Below are 16572 nucleotides of genomic sequence, written 5' to 3' on the forward strand. Positions count from 1 at the left end.
TAGAAAAAAGTTAAGACCAATAAGTGTTGAAGTGTTCGGGAGTGGAATAACTAAACTTACACACGCATTTAAGGAAAGAATTGTGTCTTTTCGTTTTACTAGTCAACATAACAAAATAAATTATCGTGGATTTATGCAAGATGTTAAACCAAAGGTATTGCAAATCCTTGGCGATTATCTAAGACAACACGTAACTCTTAAAGTTAATTTTGAACTGTTTGCCATGTTTTACAAACCCGATAAGGACATTTCGGATATCAAGTCAATGAATACCTGGAATAAAATTATAAGCATGTCTACTAAAATATCCGACATTTATCAGGACTTCGTTGAAATAATAGTAACACAAGCATCTGAGTTTCAAGAGAAAGATTCCAACTGGGGACTTCAGGAAATTCTGTTTTTAGATGTCAACATCAATAAATTTACTACCATTTCTGCCTCAGCATATATTCGTCTTCCAACGCCTATTAGAAGAAAAAGTGCCATTTTAAATATACGAAACAAAGGTAACAAGTGTTTTGTTTATTGTGTGATGGTTGCTATATTTCCTGCTACAGGTGACGTGACAATACCGGAATCGTATCCATCCTATGACGCACTTTTAAACTTTGAAGGTATCGAGTTCCCGGTTAAGTTAAAAGATATCAACAAGTTCGAGATTTTAAACAATATATCAGTTAACGTTTATGGTCTTCATTCATATTTTAGAGAAAACAAGATGCAATATGAAATTGTAGGACCACTTCACTATACTCAGCACCATAAACCTACGCATGTTAATCTTTTATTAATAAACGATGAAATACAGAACCACTATTGCCTCATTACTGACTTATCAAGACTAGTAAGTGCCCAAAAAACGAGACATAATGGAAAACATTATTTTTGTGATGGATGCCTTCAAAATTTTAACACCCCAAAGAAACTAAACAGTCATCAAGAGCATGATTGCTCACATATATCAACAATACTCCCATCCACTGAGCTGAGGGTCAACAAGTGTGGTGGAGTCCTACCATCCAATATTCTAAAATTCACCAACATCGAGAAGACGTCCTCACACCCATTTGTAATTTACGCTGACTTTGAGTCGATCCTTAAGCCGATACACCATTGTGAGCCATCAGATGGTCAATCTTACTCTATTAAAGTCGCCGAACACCAGCCATACTCATTTGCATTTTATCTCAAGTGCAATTATGATGATTACTTGTCAAGGTTGGAAACATACCAGGGTAAGAACGCTGCAAAAGTTTTTGTTCAAAAATTGGATGCTTTAGCTTACGAACTATACCACAACCATCTAAAACATGCCAAAGCAATGATTCCATTAACTCAACAAGAAAATCAGAATTTTCAGAATGCTACCGAATGTTCTATTTGTCAGAAGCCATTATCGTTTTTGGATACCAAAGTCAGGGACCATGACCATCTTACTGGATTGTACAGGGGTGCAGCCCACAATTCGTGTAATTTAAATTTCAAGGTACCTAATTTTTTGTCATAATTTATCATTTTACGATTGCCATCTATTTATTAAGGAATTAGCAACTAATGGGGAACATATATCAGCAATTGCTCATACTAAAGAAAAGTATATTTCGTTTTCAAAATCTGTTTTGGTTAAAAAGTCCAATATTAATGTATTTTTAAAATTGCGGTTTGTAGATTCATTTAGATTTTTAGCCAAATCTCTCGATAAATTAAGTAAAATATTACAGTCTAATCAATGTAATGAAGTCAGAAAGTATTTTCCGGATAAAAAAGCGTTTCGATTAATGCGACATACAGGTATATTCCCATACTCATATATCGATAGTTTTATGAAATTGGAAGAAAAACATCTACCACCTAAAGAAAATTTTTATGACAATTTAAGAGAAGAACATATTACACAAGAAGATTATGATAGAGCACAAGAAGTTTGGGATTATTTCAAATGTCAAACAATTACAGATTATGGAATGCTATATTTAAAATCAGATGTGCTCCTCCTAGCGGATGTTTTTGAAAATTTTAGAAAGGTGTGTCTCAAAGAATACAAATTGGATCCTGTACATTATTTTACAGCCCCATCTTTAACATGGGATGCTATGTTGAAATATACAAACATTGAGCTTCAACGTTTAACGGATATTGACATGTTACACTTTTTTGAAAAAGGGATAAGGGGTGGTGTTGCCTCTTGTGTTAAAAGAGTATGTACAGCGTTAACAGGCCTTTTAGGCCCATTGCTGGATGGATAATTTCCATCGTTTTCTATTCTTAGCTAACAGCTTCCAATCTCTGATTCCCATCTCTCTGACATCTTCCATCACTGCATCTCTCCATTTCTTTCTTGGTCTTCCTCTCTTTTTTTTGCCCTCAGGTACTCTCCAAGCAATATTCTTGACTAGTCTATTACCTTGCTTTCTTTCTAGATGGCCGAGCCATTCTAGTCTACGTTTTTTCACCACATTTGTTATTGTAGGGTTAGCATACAACTGATACACTTCTGCATTAGTTCGTCTTCTCCATTCTCCTTCTACTACTTTTCCACCAAATATTCTGCGAAGTATCTTTCTTTCCCATGCTTCCAATGTGTTATGTACGGTTTTGTTCATAGTCCATGTCTCGGCAGCGTATAGCATTGTGGGTCTAATTATAGTTTTGTATACTCTTATTTTTGTATTACGAGATATATCTTTGGCCTTAATTATTTTGCTCATGGCTCCAGCACACCTGTTGCTCTTGGTCAGTCTCAGGTTGATTTCAGTTTCTTCTTTACATGTCTGGTCAATAAGAGTACCTAAGTACATATATTCATCCACCTTCTCGAATTCTACAACTGATCCATTCTCCACCTCCAATTTAAAGGATCCCCTGGTGCTTATTCCTTTTTTGCTCGAGATCTCCATGTACTTCGATTTATTAATATTAACTTTCAGTCCCATTTTAGAGCTTTCCCGAATCAGTCTTTTTGTTATATTTGATAGTTCTTTTCCATTTCTTGCAATGAGAACCACATCATCAGCGTATGCTAAGCATTGGTGCTCCTTGTATAAAATAGTACCGGACCTATTTATCCCACTAATCCTTACAATTTTTTCTAGAACTATATTGAATAGCAATGTAGATAACGGGTCTCCTTGGCGAACACCTTTTTTCACTTCGAATTCTTCTGAGCCTGTACCGTTGCATCTCACAGCACAAATGGTTTGTCTAATTGTCATTTTTACCAATCTTATTATTTTTTCTGGCACTTGGAATTCTTTTAGTGTTTCTATTAACTTGTTTCTGTTTATTGTATCGTAGGCAGCTTTGTAATCAATAAAAAGTACTTGTGCTGAAATGTTGTATTCATAGCAATTGGTCAGGATTTGTTTTAGCATAAAAATTTGATCGGTTGTTGATCTTCCTTTCCGAAATCCTCCCTGGTATTCTCCTAGATTCTTCTCTATATATATTTCTAATCGTTTTTTAATTAGTATGGCGAGTACTTTATACATTACTTCTAATAAGGATATTCCTCTATAGTTTGTGCATTCAGTTCTATCTCCCTTTTTGTGTATAGGAATTATAATCGACTTATTCCATTCTTGAGGCATTTCTTCGGCATCCCATACTTCTAGTATTAGCTCACCAAGTTTGTTTATTAAGACCTCTCCTCCATATTTTATGTTCTCTGCCACAATGCCGCTCTCCCCGGGACTTTTTTGGTTTTTCATATCTTTTATTATTTCTTCAATTTCTTCTCTTGTGGGCTCTGGTATTTCTTCTATTACTATTTGAGGTCTAGGAACATAACAATTTTCTTCAGTAGTCACTTCGTCATTTAGTATCTCTTCGAAATATTCTTTCCACCTTTCACATATTTGGTCTTCATCCACTATCAGGTTTCCTTGCTTATCTTTTACATTCATCATTCTTCCCTGGTACCCAGTTTTAATGTATTTTACTTCTTTATAAAAATTTTTTATTTCATTTTTCTTGTAATTTTCTTCAATGCGCTTAATTTCATTCTCCATATACTTTCGTTTCCGCTCCCTTAGGATTCTCTTTACTTTTTTTCGTTGTACGGCATACCTTTCTAGGTCGTCTTGTTTTTGCGAACGTAAACTTTTTAATCTCAAATCTGATCTTTTTTTTAACTCTGTTCTGCATTCGTCATTGAACCAGTGGTTTTTTCTAAATCTTTTTGCTCTTGGTATGTTCTTCGACGTAGCTTCCTTTATAGTGTTTGTCATTTTCAAGAACTTTTGTTGTATGTTACTCACAGTAGTACTATCTTGTTTAGCGTAGGTTTCTTGTATATCCTTTTGATAGTCCTGCTTTACCTCAAATTTTCGCAGTTTTTCAAAGTTAAATTTACGTTGCACTTTCTTTTTCCGTTTATGCCTTTTAATTATTGCTTCTCTCATATTAATTCTAACCAAAAAATGATCTGAGTCTACGTCAGCCCCTCTGCACGTTTTCACATTTGTTATTAAATTCGCAAACTTCTCTTGTATTAAGATGTGGTCTATTTGATTAGTTCCATTTGACCCCGGAATTTTCCACGTTCCTTTATATATATTTTTTCTCCTAAAATGGGTACTCATTATCTTCATCCTGTTTTCAATTGCGAATGTGATTAATCTCTGTCCATTATCATTTGTATTCAAATGTTTACTTTCACCCCCTGTTATGTTTTTATATATATCTTCTCTTCCGACCTTTGCATTGGCGTCGCCTATAATAATTTTAGTGTCTTGTCTGGGCATTTCTTCACACAATGACTCTAATTCTTCATAGAATTCATCTTTCACTTCTTCTTCTTTTTCTTCTGTTGGAGCATGTATATTTATCAACGATATCATGTTATTTTTTCCTTTAATTCTAATTGCACACATTCTGTCAGATTTTACTACGAATCGTTTTACCTGCTCCACGTCTTCATGTACCAGAAAACCCACTCCAAAATTCCTATTATTGCCTCCACTTGTATAAAACGTGTATGGGCCAATCTTTTCGACGTTGTTTCCAGTTAAATGTGTTTCCTGTAGTGCTAAGATGTGTATTTTATATTTTTTTAGTTCTTCTATTAGGTTAATTAATGCTCCCTCCTCGTATACTCCTCGAACATTCCATGTCGCAATATTTAGGTACATATTCTTATTTTTTATTTTGCTATTTATGTTCAAACTCATTTTCCTGTTCATCGCTAGGGTTCGTTGGCATAATGGGCCATCTTTTCCTTTTTCCACTACTATATGCCGTTTTTTGGGTCCATATTTCTAGATTTTTCTCGTTTGAAAGTACCATTTCCGGCCCATACCCAATTTATACCATCCACAGTTAGTTTTCTGTACCCTATCTTTACATTTCTACCTTCAGCTCTTAATTCCTTGCTTTTATTTACGATTTCCTTCCTCATGTGTCTTTCTTTTTCGGTCATGTCATCGTTGATGAAGATCTTTTCTCCAGTAAGAAATCTGAGTTTGCTTTTTTCTTTCATTACCTTAATTTTTTCGCCATAATCCTTCATTTGTACCAGACATATATTGTTCTTTAACTTCATTGCAGATTCTATTTCGACATCCTCTTTTAGGTGCTTTTGTATAAAATCTTTTACGTTATTTTTTAAGAGTGTTTCATCTGTTGCGTTTATTGGTAGACCCGTAATTACTATGTTATTTCTTTTCATCTGTTTTTCAATTCTTTCTACTTTGTTTTCAACCTGGGTGAATTTGTTTTGTGTTTCTTCCAATTCTTGATTTATCTTTATATTTTCTTTTTTCAGCGCTATCATCTCTTCTCTATATTCCTTATTTTCATTCCTGATTTCTTTCAGTTCTTCCATCATCTTCTTGAACATGCTTATAACGTCGTCCAAATCCTCTGAATCTTCTTCCTTTGGTTTTATTTTGCTTGGAGTTCTGGCAGTTTTTTTGCTCTGCAGGAAAGGTGAAGTTGACTCTCTATCTTTTCTCTTCTTGCCTTCTGACGCGTTATCATCACTGTCCGTGTACATCATATCTGTTTCTAAGGACCGCGAAAGGAACTAGATTCGCTTCAACCGCTCAGAAATGCAGTTCCTATCAGTCCTCAGTTTACAGAACTATTTTTAACTTTGGCAACGTCGCAAAGCTAACGGCCAGAGTTCCTCCAGTATGACTGTTTCGAATTGTAAATAACCTTACTTACTTTTATCACTTCAAACACTAGTTTTTACCGAAAGCGAGTTTTTTTCCAGAAATTTCTCACTGTGGTATTACGGAGCCTTTTTAAATTCACATATGTAAACAAACCGTAAATTATTTTTCGCTACTAATCGCAATATTTGGGATTTTAGTAGGAGAAAAATATATTTACTTTTATCTGCTTAGTACACCGTTGCCGCCTCCGTGTTAAAAGAGTAGCTGTTGCAAACAACAGCTTTTTAAGTAATTTCGATTCAACTAAACCTGAAACTTATATTATGTATCTAGATGCCACCAATCTTTATGGCGCTGCTATGAGTCAACCTGTTCCATGGGGAAATTTTAGATGGTTAAGCGATGAAGAAATTAAACAGTTTAATGTATTTAATATTGAAAATGATTACGAAAAAGGGTATGTACTAGAAGTAGACTTGCATTACCCACCCAATGTTCACGACGAACATAACGAGCTACCATTTTGCCCCGAGTCAATAGTACCACCTAAAAGTAAATACAAAAACTGATTCCTAATTTATACGATAAAAAAAAATATGTAATACACTATAGAAATTTAAAACAATCTATACAGTACGGATTAAAGTTAGAAAAAGTGTACAGAATACTAGAAGTTTCCCAATCAATGTGGTTAAAAAATATATATTGATCTAAATACTTTTCTCCGAAACAACGCCAAAAATGAATTTGAGCGTGATCTTTTTTAGCTCCTTGTCAACGCTATATTCGGGAAGTCACTTGAGAATATTAACAGAAGAAACGATATTCGTCTATGTTCTCATTATGAGAATATTCGAGGATCTTTGGGAGCAAAATCTTTAATTGCTAAACCAGAATTCAAGTCGTTATCAATATTCAGCGAAAATTTAGTTGCTATTCATTTGAATAAAATAAAGATCATTTACGATAAACCGTTATACGTTGGTTTTTCTATTCTGGATATATCTAAAACATTCATATATAATTTTTTTTATGGATACATTAAAAAAAGTACCACAATAATGCTAGTCTTCTTTATACAGATACTGACTCACTTATTCTAGAAGTAGAAACACCAAAATTTTATGATGATATGAACAAAAATATACATTATTTTGATTCATCCAACTATATGGAGAATAATATACACGGAATATACAAGACCGAGTCAATACTTGGAAACATGAAAAATGAATTTCCCACCAATACCTTGAAAGCTTTCTATGGCACCGGAGCTAAAGCTTATTGTATAGAGGCTGACACAGTTATCAAAAAAGCTAAAGGTGTTTCCAGACATGTTGTTAAAAACCAACTACAGTTAAATGATTATATTAGGGTTATTTATAATCAAGAAGCCATCTTTAGAAAAATGTATTTCTTTAGGTCAGAAATACACACTATTTACACCGAATTGCGAAACAAAATATCTTTAACACCTCAGGATGATAAGAGATATATTATTCCTGGAGATGTATCTACTCTTGCTTGGGGGCATTTTTTAATTAATCAACATAATGGTACCGTAGATGATCTTTTATCTGTTGAAAATGAGCTGATACACCTCACATTAGTTGATTTAGATAATATTCCCACTGAGGAATTGTTTCAAATTGATGCATTCCAGTATGATTCATACTTGTAAAATTTATATGTTTTGTAAACAATGTATATTATTTTAATTATTTAATTTTTGGAAATAATGTATGTTAATAAAACCAAGTGTATGAACAAATATTTTTATTTAAAACCTTAATTATTTCTAATAATACAAAAAATATTGAGAAAGTTGAACATATAGCTATATAATAAAATATTGGAGGTATGACTGTTTCCTTCTTAGGTATTTCATTATAAAGTTGCAACCACCCGGAATCAGTGATTTTTTCACTATAATGTCTAAAACGCAATTTATATTTGGTGCTGTTTAAAGGTATTTCAGCTTGTAAAGTTGGTAAAAAATTGTTTTCCGGATATGATTTCATTCTTGTCCATTTTGACGGCCACGTATCATTTAGTGCACCATTACTATCAAAACACACAAAAGTTTCTCTGACATTGATTGGTTCTTGAATTAAGAGCAAATTTCCCAAAATTGCTTGTAAAACAATAAAGTTTAATGATACCATCATAATAATCTCTACCAAGGTTTTACCGTCTATTTACAGTAAACCTAACTCCGGACGAGGGGAGTCCCGTTTATATGGTGGAGATTCCATTAACCCATCACGATAACCTACAAATCGATGAGATAATCCCATAGGTCTAGTCTCGCTACAAAATGCACAAAATTCAAATATTAATTTCCAACCTTTAAATATTCAGTTTCTTGGAATAAGTCTAGCTTTAGACATTTTACGACAAATAAGACAAAGCTTTTGTCGTACGATATAAGAAGGAAGTCTTGAAAAAAGTTTCCACTCCTCATCACTATAGTTAAGTACATCAACCAAATTATCCCAATATTTATATGACATGTTTACACAAATAACAAAACAACCTCAATACAAAATTAAACTATAAGTATACGAATTTCTAATATTATAGTTTGTGAAGGGAGTCTAAACGAACTGCTTGATGATTTAGCTTAACAAGTTTTAACAGGACCGAGTTAACAACCCGCGAGCTGATAAAATCTAATAGACCTTCACCGGTACAACCTAGTGTCAATATATCATTAGGAGTGGGGGGCAATGAGACTAGGAAGGATATAAAAGTATAGAAAGGTCGTTAATGTAAACAGTATGAACTCAAGCCGGTTTTGTGAACGGCTTAATCAGTTTAGTATAGCATTAAAAGGTTAAAACGTGATATTCTATTTTACAAAAGTAAGAGATATATCAATTATATAAGTAATCGTATTAACCAGTTAAAAAGTGAATATGAAGATAAACAACATATGTTTAATCAGTTTTCAAAGCTGTGTTTGAGTGATAAAGTTTACACGCCAAAAGAAAAAGAAGACAAGAGACTATTTTTTCTCTCCCGATACGAAGAGCAAAAGTGGATAGATTTGGTGTTTAGGAACATTAACCGTTTTAATAAAGATGGATTGTTGCCCAGGGTCTCGCATGATGGCGGAGCATCCAAAAAAACCGTTGTACAAGTTCACGACCACAGAATTGGAATATTTTAGCCTAGCCTACGTAAGAAAATTTGTAGACCCAATTGAACTTCTCCGTGCATGCTCTATACTACCCACGAAATTTTGCCAGGATTTTGAAATTCAAACTCGTCTCCCATGTTTCGTTCATTTTAATCGTCCTGAGTGGAGAACGGAGTTAGAAGGATTCGCTCCTGCTCAATCTAGTTGTCATTTGTGTAAACTAGCACTTCAAAATTTAAATTGTAGATATAACAATTAATGTAATTTATCGAATAAAATATTATTTTTTAATAAGATAAGATTTTTTATTAATAAAACAATATGTAAAAAAATTCTTTATTGCATTATAAAAGTGTCATACAAATAAAATACGTTACACTTTCACTGTTTGAATGATATGGGCATTTTGCATCCATTTTCTGCAGAGCTGGTTGTTCATCCAATTCTATAACTGGGGATAAACTATACTTTTTGATGTACAGTGCCTTTTCTCGCCCCTTGACATAAACAGCATTAACATTTCTTGTCAAATATTGGATAATATTATGAAACTGGTGTACTGGTGTAAATCCATGATTCCAGTTCAAACCATGATGGTTATTCATCAACCAAACAGCTTGATTATAATATTCAGAACTTAATAAACGCATCGGATACGGTGGTTTGAAAAAAAAAATGATTGATTTGTTTACCATCATATGTTGCCATTTCCTTCACGATAAAGTTATCTTTTTCAATAATAAAACCTTGAACATCTACTACTAAGCACATGATTAAAGACTGAGTTTGTGTAGTGCATAACTTCTATTTTTAAAACAATTTTCAGTCGTGCGCATGAGAGAGTTTCCCATATAATGTCATAATTAGCACCTGACCCATACATTATATATATATATATATATATATATATATATATATATATATATATATATATATATATATATATATATATATATATATATATATATATATATCTGTTCTCATACGGGAAGTCTCTCATTAGATACAATTAAGTTTTAACACTATTTCTAATTTGCATACACCTGTCCCTAATTTGTATATACATGTCCAATATAATAAATATATGAATACATAAAACATATAAATATTTTGTTTTACTATTTTAGTTAGGGGATTATATGTAAATTCTTTCTCCCCACATCCCATCCATAATTATTTAATGACCATAGGTGGGTATTTTAATTAATGACTGATTCGACATTTAATGAGCCCATATATGCACAAAACAACATACGCCCGCAGGTACTTGTATCCGAATTGCTCTCATACCAACCCATATCCAATATTCTCTCATGTGCTACAAATGGACAGCTGCAACAAACTGGTTTTTGCTACAAATAGACAGGTGCAACAAACCGGTTTGCTTGTATCCAGACTGTTCTCATGCCAACCCCATATCCGATATCCTCCCATTAATGTGCTGCATTAGTACAGTTTACATCAAGTACTCAAGTATGAGTTTTAGATGTGTAACACCCATCGAGCAAAAAGATAAAAGAGGGAATGTAAAGGTAGTGGGGGCAAAAATATTGTTAGACAGGAAGTGCCATCTTGAGAGGCCACATTAAACAAGGAAAGAGAGACTCTTTCCTTGTTTAAGAAATCAAATTTAGTTGGGTTATGTTATTGCTGATGTTATTGTTTGTCCCAACTGTCACATGAAAGATTATTTGTATTTTCTATTGAAGTTTTTTAACAATTGTTTCACATTTTAGACTATTATTGTTATTATTTAATTAAAACTTTATTGTGTTCTAGTGTTAAAAAAAGTATTTTAAGTGTATTATGTATTAATATTATGTAATATTAATATTATCTAATATAACAAATAAATAGATAAATTAGAACCCCTACACCACTGTATGATTATTGTGAAGTGTCATGAAATTTAAATTTGGCGCATTCGCATTTCCGGATATCTCCGCCATCAGAGGCCACTTTTTTGGTCTCCTTTTCATAACGATTAGATTCCCTCTTTTGTCTTTTTGCTCGATGGTAACACCCAAATTATTTGAAGGGTTAATTTCGCCACCAACTTTACAAGAGCTAAGCGCCAATCAAGTATATTGGTCTGTGATAGACGCAAATTATGAAATAAGTGTTGGAATTAGTGAAAAAAGTAATCAGTTTACTTTTATAATACCGGAAGAAATTTCACAAAATCTTATCATATATTCTTATATATGTTAAATAGTTAGGTTAAAAAAACAGGTTAAAAAACAAATTGTTAAAAATAATGGAGGATTTTATTGATAACGAATTTGATAATGGCATAGATAAAAAACTGATTTGTGTTAAAGAAATAAACGTGTCAAAGTTTTTGTCTGAACATAAAAAAGACTTGTGCCTTACTCAATATTTGTATGTATCAGACGATTTTAAACTTTGTTATATGTGTTTTGCAGCAATAACATCTAATTTTTATATTTAAATATTTTTATTCCTAGTTTAGTGTTTTTATTATCCTAGTTTAATAAAAGCATAACCTAAAGCATATTACTGTTTAATATTTATTAAATAAATGTTTTTATTCTAAATTTTAATAATTATTTACCTTTTTAATTAGCAAATTTGTACATGTAAATTCAAAAATTAAATAAAAATAGGAAAACGTATATGGTACGCCTATGCTTTGTATTTAATAATATTAAAATTCTGTCAAATAAAAAAAAATTGATAGTTATATTGAGGTATTTTTAAGTTATTCAGCAACAGAGGGCGCGACCTGTTCTATTTTATATTTAAAAATTATTAAATTACAGTTAGAAATTCAGTAAGCATGTTTTGACCTTATTTGATGTTTAAAGTCTGAATTGCAGTGTCAAATTAGGAGTATTGATAATAATAACAAATATAGACGTATGAGTTATTTCTTTGTTTAGAGTTTACCACTGATCAAAAATAAATGTGATTTTCTAAAGTGTTTGTATATGTGTGTATGTATAAAGAAGTTTGGTTTGAAACTTTCCATTGTCCACTCACAGATATTATCCTGTAGTTGTTTATGTAAGTAAAAACAAAAAAATACTTTTTTCTGCTTTTCGCCAATCGGAAAGTTTAATAAGTGTCCGAATTAATGTTAGTGTGATAAGACTGAAATGTTTGTAAGTGAAATTTGTTTAATTTATAATCACTGTTTACTCTATAGTTTTTAATAATTGTCTTTAGTTTTCTGATAATAGATAATATGTATAGATAATAAGTTTTTTGATATATCGCACCTTTATTCAGAAAAAGAAATAACTCAAAATTTCAATTTGGTGGGAAAACGCATTTAAAGTTTGATAATATTTTATAGACAACTTAATTTGCAAAAAAAAATATATAAAAATGGTTTTATAGTAATTCCAAAAGTAGGAGTGGGTAGTGTAACTAATGCATTATTATATTGTGGTTCCATATTATTATATTTTTAAACTGTAATACGTATAAATTAATTTTATAAAAAAAGTTCATATTTATTTTACTCTTTGATGAAAAATATAATATCATAATTTAGACAAAGTCGAAACAATTATAAATAATGCAGTTTTATATTAAAGTCACGTATCATGTAGGTGAACTATTTAGACTTATTGCGGTATTGGCTTATACTAAAAAAATAAACCACTGAAATATTAATCTTTGTTCACAAATATAATACGATTGTTGTAAATAAAAAGTCGTGTTTTTTGTTTTATCTATAATTATTAGAGAAAACATTTTACATTGGGATATACAAAATTAAATAACACATTCTTATTAAACAATTAATACCTAAGTTTGATTATACTCATAATCGTTATAATCAATATATTTAAAAAAAAACTTAAAATATAGAATTATAAAACCCAGCATAAAATGAAGGAACTAATCCTTTTGAAATTAGTTCTTGTAAGTCTTTTTTCTTATTGTCACTTATTTTTTGTTTATCACAATAGGCTGCTTTAAGTTCTATTTCTGTAATTAGTTTCATTTTCTTCCGTTTATTTCTAACATTTACTTCCCGGTAATTTTCATCTTTGTATGATGTTTTATAATACATGGAAAAAGGATTTTCTTTAGCGATTTTCAAAATTTTAATTTCGTTCCAATTAACATTATGTCCCTGTGTATTAGTTGAATAATTATATCCCCATTCTTCTTGCAATAATTTTAAATCGTGAAATGATTCAAAATTTAGTTCATGAACAATTATCGAAGGTGGAGACTTTTTGGCATTTTTAATTAAAGCAATATATTGGTCTGGTGTGTATATCGGTCCAGATTTTAAATTTTTTTTAATTTCCTTTTCAATTAGGCTATGGACACTATCAGCCTCATTCTGCGTGTGTCCTCTTATTAAATATTTATGTGTTATGCTTTTTATTGTCAATGTTTGCACAGCATGAAGATAAAGAGATGTTAAATATTTATTTTTATTCTGGCCACAACAATTGTCCGAATAGAAAATTACTTCCTTTTCATCATCGTCTTCATCAGTTATAGCTTTTAGATATGCCCATACACATGATCCGATTTCTATAGCCCCACGTTTAGCCTCACTCTCCGACCAAAAATAGCAGTGTACATTTTTGTAGGCTACCTTAAAATCCTGTGGTGTTAATTCGGTTAAAGTTAAGTTGTAGCAATTAAGCTTAGACTTATAGTAAAAGGAAGAAGAGTTACCTCTTGGGCATTGCAACACCGCTTCTAAATCAAACACAACTACTTTGATATTTTTATTTATTTCTCTGCGATCATTAAACTTTTCAATCCTACTATAGTTTTTCTCTTTTATATGCGTTTGGTATTTTTCTTCCAGGTTCTTCTTTTGGTCAGCATTAGAATTATTATACGAGGTGCATAGATCACATTGATCCTTTTTTGGTTGAAAAAAGGAGAGATTAAATTCCGTTGTAAATATTTTATAATATTTACTATAAGTACCTGCGTCTCTATTGTCATTTTCTTGTTTTAGCTTAAAATCATTGAACAAATCTTTGATATTTTTGCTGCCATCAATATATTCCTTTGTTGTAGAAGCTCGAAGGTAGTGTGATTCAATTTTAGGGATAGATTGAATGTGCTCAATGATTGCAGCTCGTAATTCTGGACTAATTTTTCTATGACTGTCATGTCTGCCTCTAAAATCAGTTTGCGAAAAATCGTTGTTGTTCATTTTATTCTGTACCGTAAATATCATCCTATCGGAGATGTCCAATGTAGCCTTGTAAAAAGTTTTACAAACTCTAATCGTCGTATTATTCACAATGAAATGAAATGCTTTATTGTTGTGTCTGGGTCTCTGAGCATTGCTATATTTGTATTTAGGCTGAATGTCAATCATACTGGCACTTATGTATGCTCTTTGTTTACTTAAATCACCTAAATCCCAAAACTTCTTAAAAAGGTCGTACCTACACTCTATATTAATATTTGTAGTGCATTTAAGTCTACATTTTTCTGTACATGGTTCTTTAAGACACCTGGCTGGAATAGTCTTTTTTGTTTGCGACATGGATACATATGATTTTCCTGTATTACGCCTGCGCTTAAGTTTATTCTGTTTCCATTGGGAAGGATTTTTAGTCCGTTTGCGTCCCTTTTTTGGAATATAATTACCAGAAGAACGATAGGAATCTGCCGAACTGGTGGAAGAAGATCTCAAATTTTCAAAAAAGTAGTTTCTCTTTCTTTTAGATTCAATGTTAATGAATGTTGGATCTGTATCGCTTAAGTCAACATCACTTTCATCAGTACATAAAGGAGAAATATAATAATCTTGAACCTTTTGTAACTCCCTGGGACGACGATTTACTACCTAAAAGATCAATATAATTTAATAGTATAAATTATCTATAATAACTATCAACAGTCATAAATAATAACTTACAACGCCATCACTGTCCAGTTGATCAACAGTCACGTTTTGATTAATATGGGTTAGTAAGTTTACTTTTGCTGGTAATGGAGAACAATTGGACGAGCCCGAAGATAAACTATCGGATGAATCCAAAGATGAAGCTGACGATGATGAACTATTTGATGAAGACTGAATAAGACGATGTCCTTCCTCCGTAGTTAAGCATCCAGTAACAATATCTTCATTGTCAGATAAACTACCGTCAGTATCATCATAAGGTACTAAGGGTTGTATGTTTGCAAACTGAGATTTCTGTAATTAAACAGCATAATTATTATAATTTATGGTTATGGTATTAAAATACTAATTAAACAGTAAATTTGTGATTCAGTTTACAAGCTTTAAGTACTTACTATTACAGCTACTTCAACTGAGTTATCGTTACTATCCACTGGTTCCGGTGCCATTTTAACCTCCATGTTAACATTCTTCTGGATCTCAACAGCGAAACTATTTTCACTTAATAACTAAAATCAAAAGAGGAATTAGAGGCAATGCTCAGTTAAATATTATGTAAAAATTTTAAATACTCACCGCATGATTAGATTTCTCAGTTGAATTATAATCCGATGACATATTTTTAGAATTCAGCACAGTATTTTCAACAACTAAGCCGAGTATTTTTCGTGCTCTCGAAGACATCTTAAAGTCTAAAAATAAAGATACCGCTTAAAATGATGTTTTATATAATAAAAAATATTAAATAACCACTTACTAACAATAATTAGTTTTCAAGTTTAAATTATAAAATAATTGGACAATAATTAATAAACAGAAGTAACACAAAAAATTACTATTTTTCTGATATCTAAATAATATAATACTGAAGCAATACTTAATCACTCATGATTTGGTTAAATATTTTAATCAAAGAATGCATTAACTTAAAATGTTTTTTATAATCCTCTGATGTAATTTATACTAAACTGTAATAAGTCACAATGTTACAGGAAAAACGATGTCAACCTTTCTAATAAAGTGAAACAACTCTAAATTAATGCACTTTTGGAAAAAATAAACGTATATTAAATAATTACCTGATAGTATAACACCAAATGATTTCGTGTTACTTCACCTTTTTAACTCACTGCACAGCTCTTACCTCTCCTAACGCCGACTCATTACTAAATTTGATCACTTTATCGGTATCAACTTGTTCCCGCCTGTTAGTCAAAAAGAGAAACACTGTCATCTATCTCCTTCATTTTTCATCGTAAGGCGCCAAAGGTTGCACTAGACATTCTCCTTGCATAGTTATTTCACTTTATGATGAAAACTCAATAAACGCAAATTTTGAGTTATTTCTCTTTTTGAATAAGGGTGCGATATATCAGCTGTTATTTGCTAATTTTTTTCAGCAGCGTTGTCAAGTTTCAAATATATTCTAATTTCTCATCAACATTTTA

General features: G+C 31.6%; 2 protein-coding genes across 2 annotated transcripts in view; one reads left to right on the forward strand and one right to left on the reverse strand.

Moving 5' to 3' along the window:
- The window catches only part of LOC140451593 (neuroguidin), a 226104-nt gene that overhangs the window by 155901 nt on the left and 53631 nt on the right, over positions 1-16572 (forward strand). The gene's annotated exons all lie outside the window — the stretch shown is intronic.
- LOC140442417 (uncharacterized) lies at positions 13091-15585 on the reverse strand. The gene is made up of 3 exons (XM_072533492.1): positions 15520-15585; positions 15137-15418; positions 13091-15064 (listed from the first exon to the last, which is right to left on the reverse strand). The coding sequence occupies exons 1-3, from the start codon at positions 15583-15585 to the stop codon at positions 13091-13093; spliced, it is 2322 nt and encodes a 773-aa protein (XP_072389593.1).

The sequence above is a fragment of the Diabrotica undecimpunctata genome, chromosome 1 (assembly GCF_040954645.1).
Source record: "Diabrotica undecimpunctata isolate CICGRU chromosome 1, icDiaUnde3, whole genome shotgun sequence".
Classification (NCBI taxonomy): domain Eukaryota; kingdom Metazoa; phylum Arthropoda; class Insecta; order Coleoptera; family Chrysomelidae; genus Diabrotica; species Diabrotica undecimpunctata.

Excerpts from the sequence above, each read along its gene's own strand:
- LOC140442417 (XM_072533492.1), bottom strand. The coding sequence starts at position 15,585 with ATGGAGGTTAAAATGGCACCGGAACCAGTGGATAGTAACGATAACTCA. Across the intron at positions 15,419-15,519 it reads CAGTTGAAGTAGCTGTAATA|AAATCTCAGTTTGCAAACAT; the intron begins GTAAGTACTTAA and ends GTTTAATTACAG. Across the intron at positions 15,065-15,136 it reads AACTGGACAGTGATGGCGTT|GTAGTAAATCGTCGTCCCAG; the intron begins GTAAGTTATTAT and ends TTGATCTTTTAG.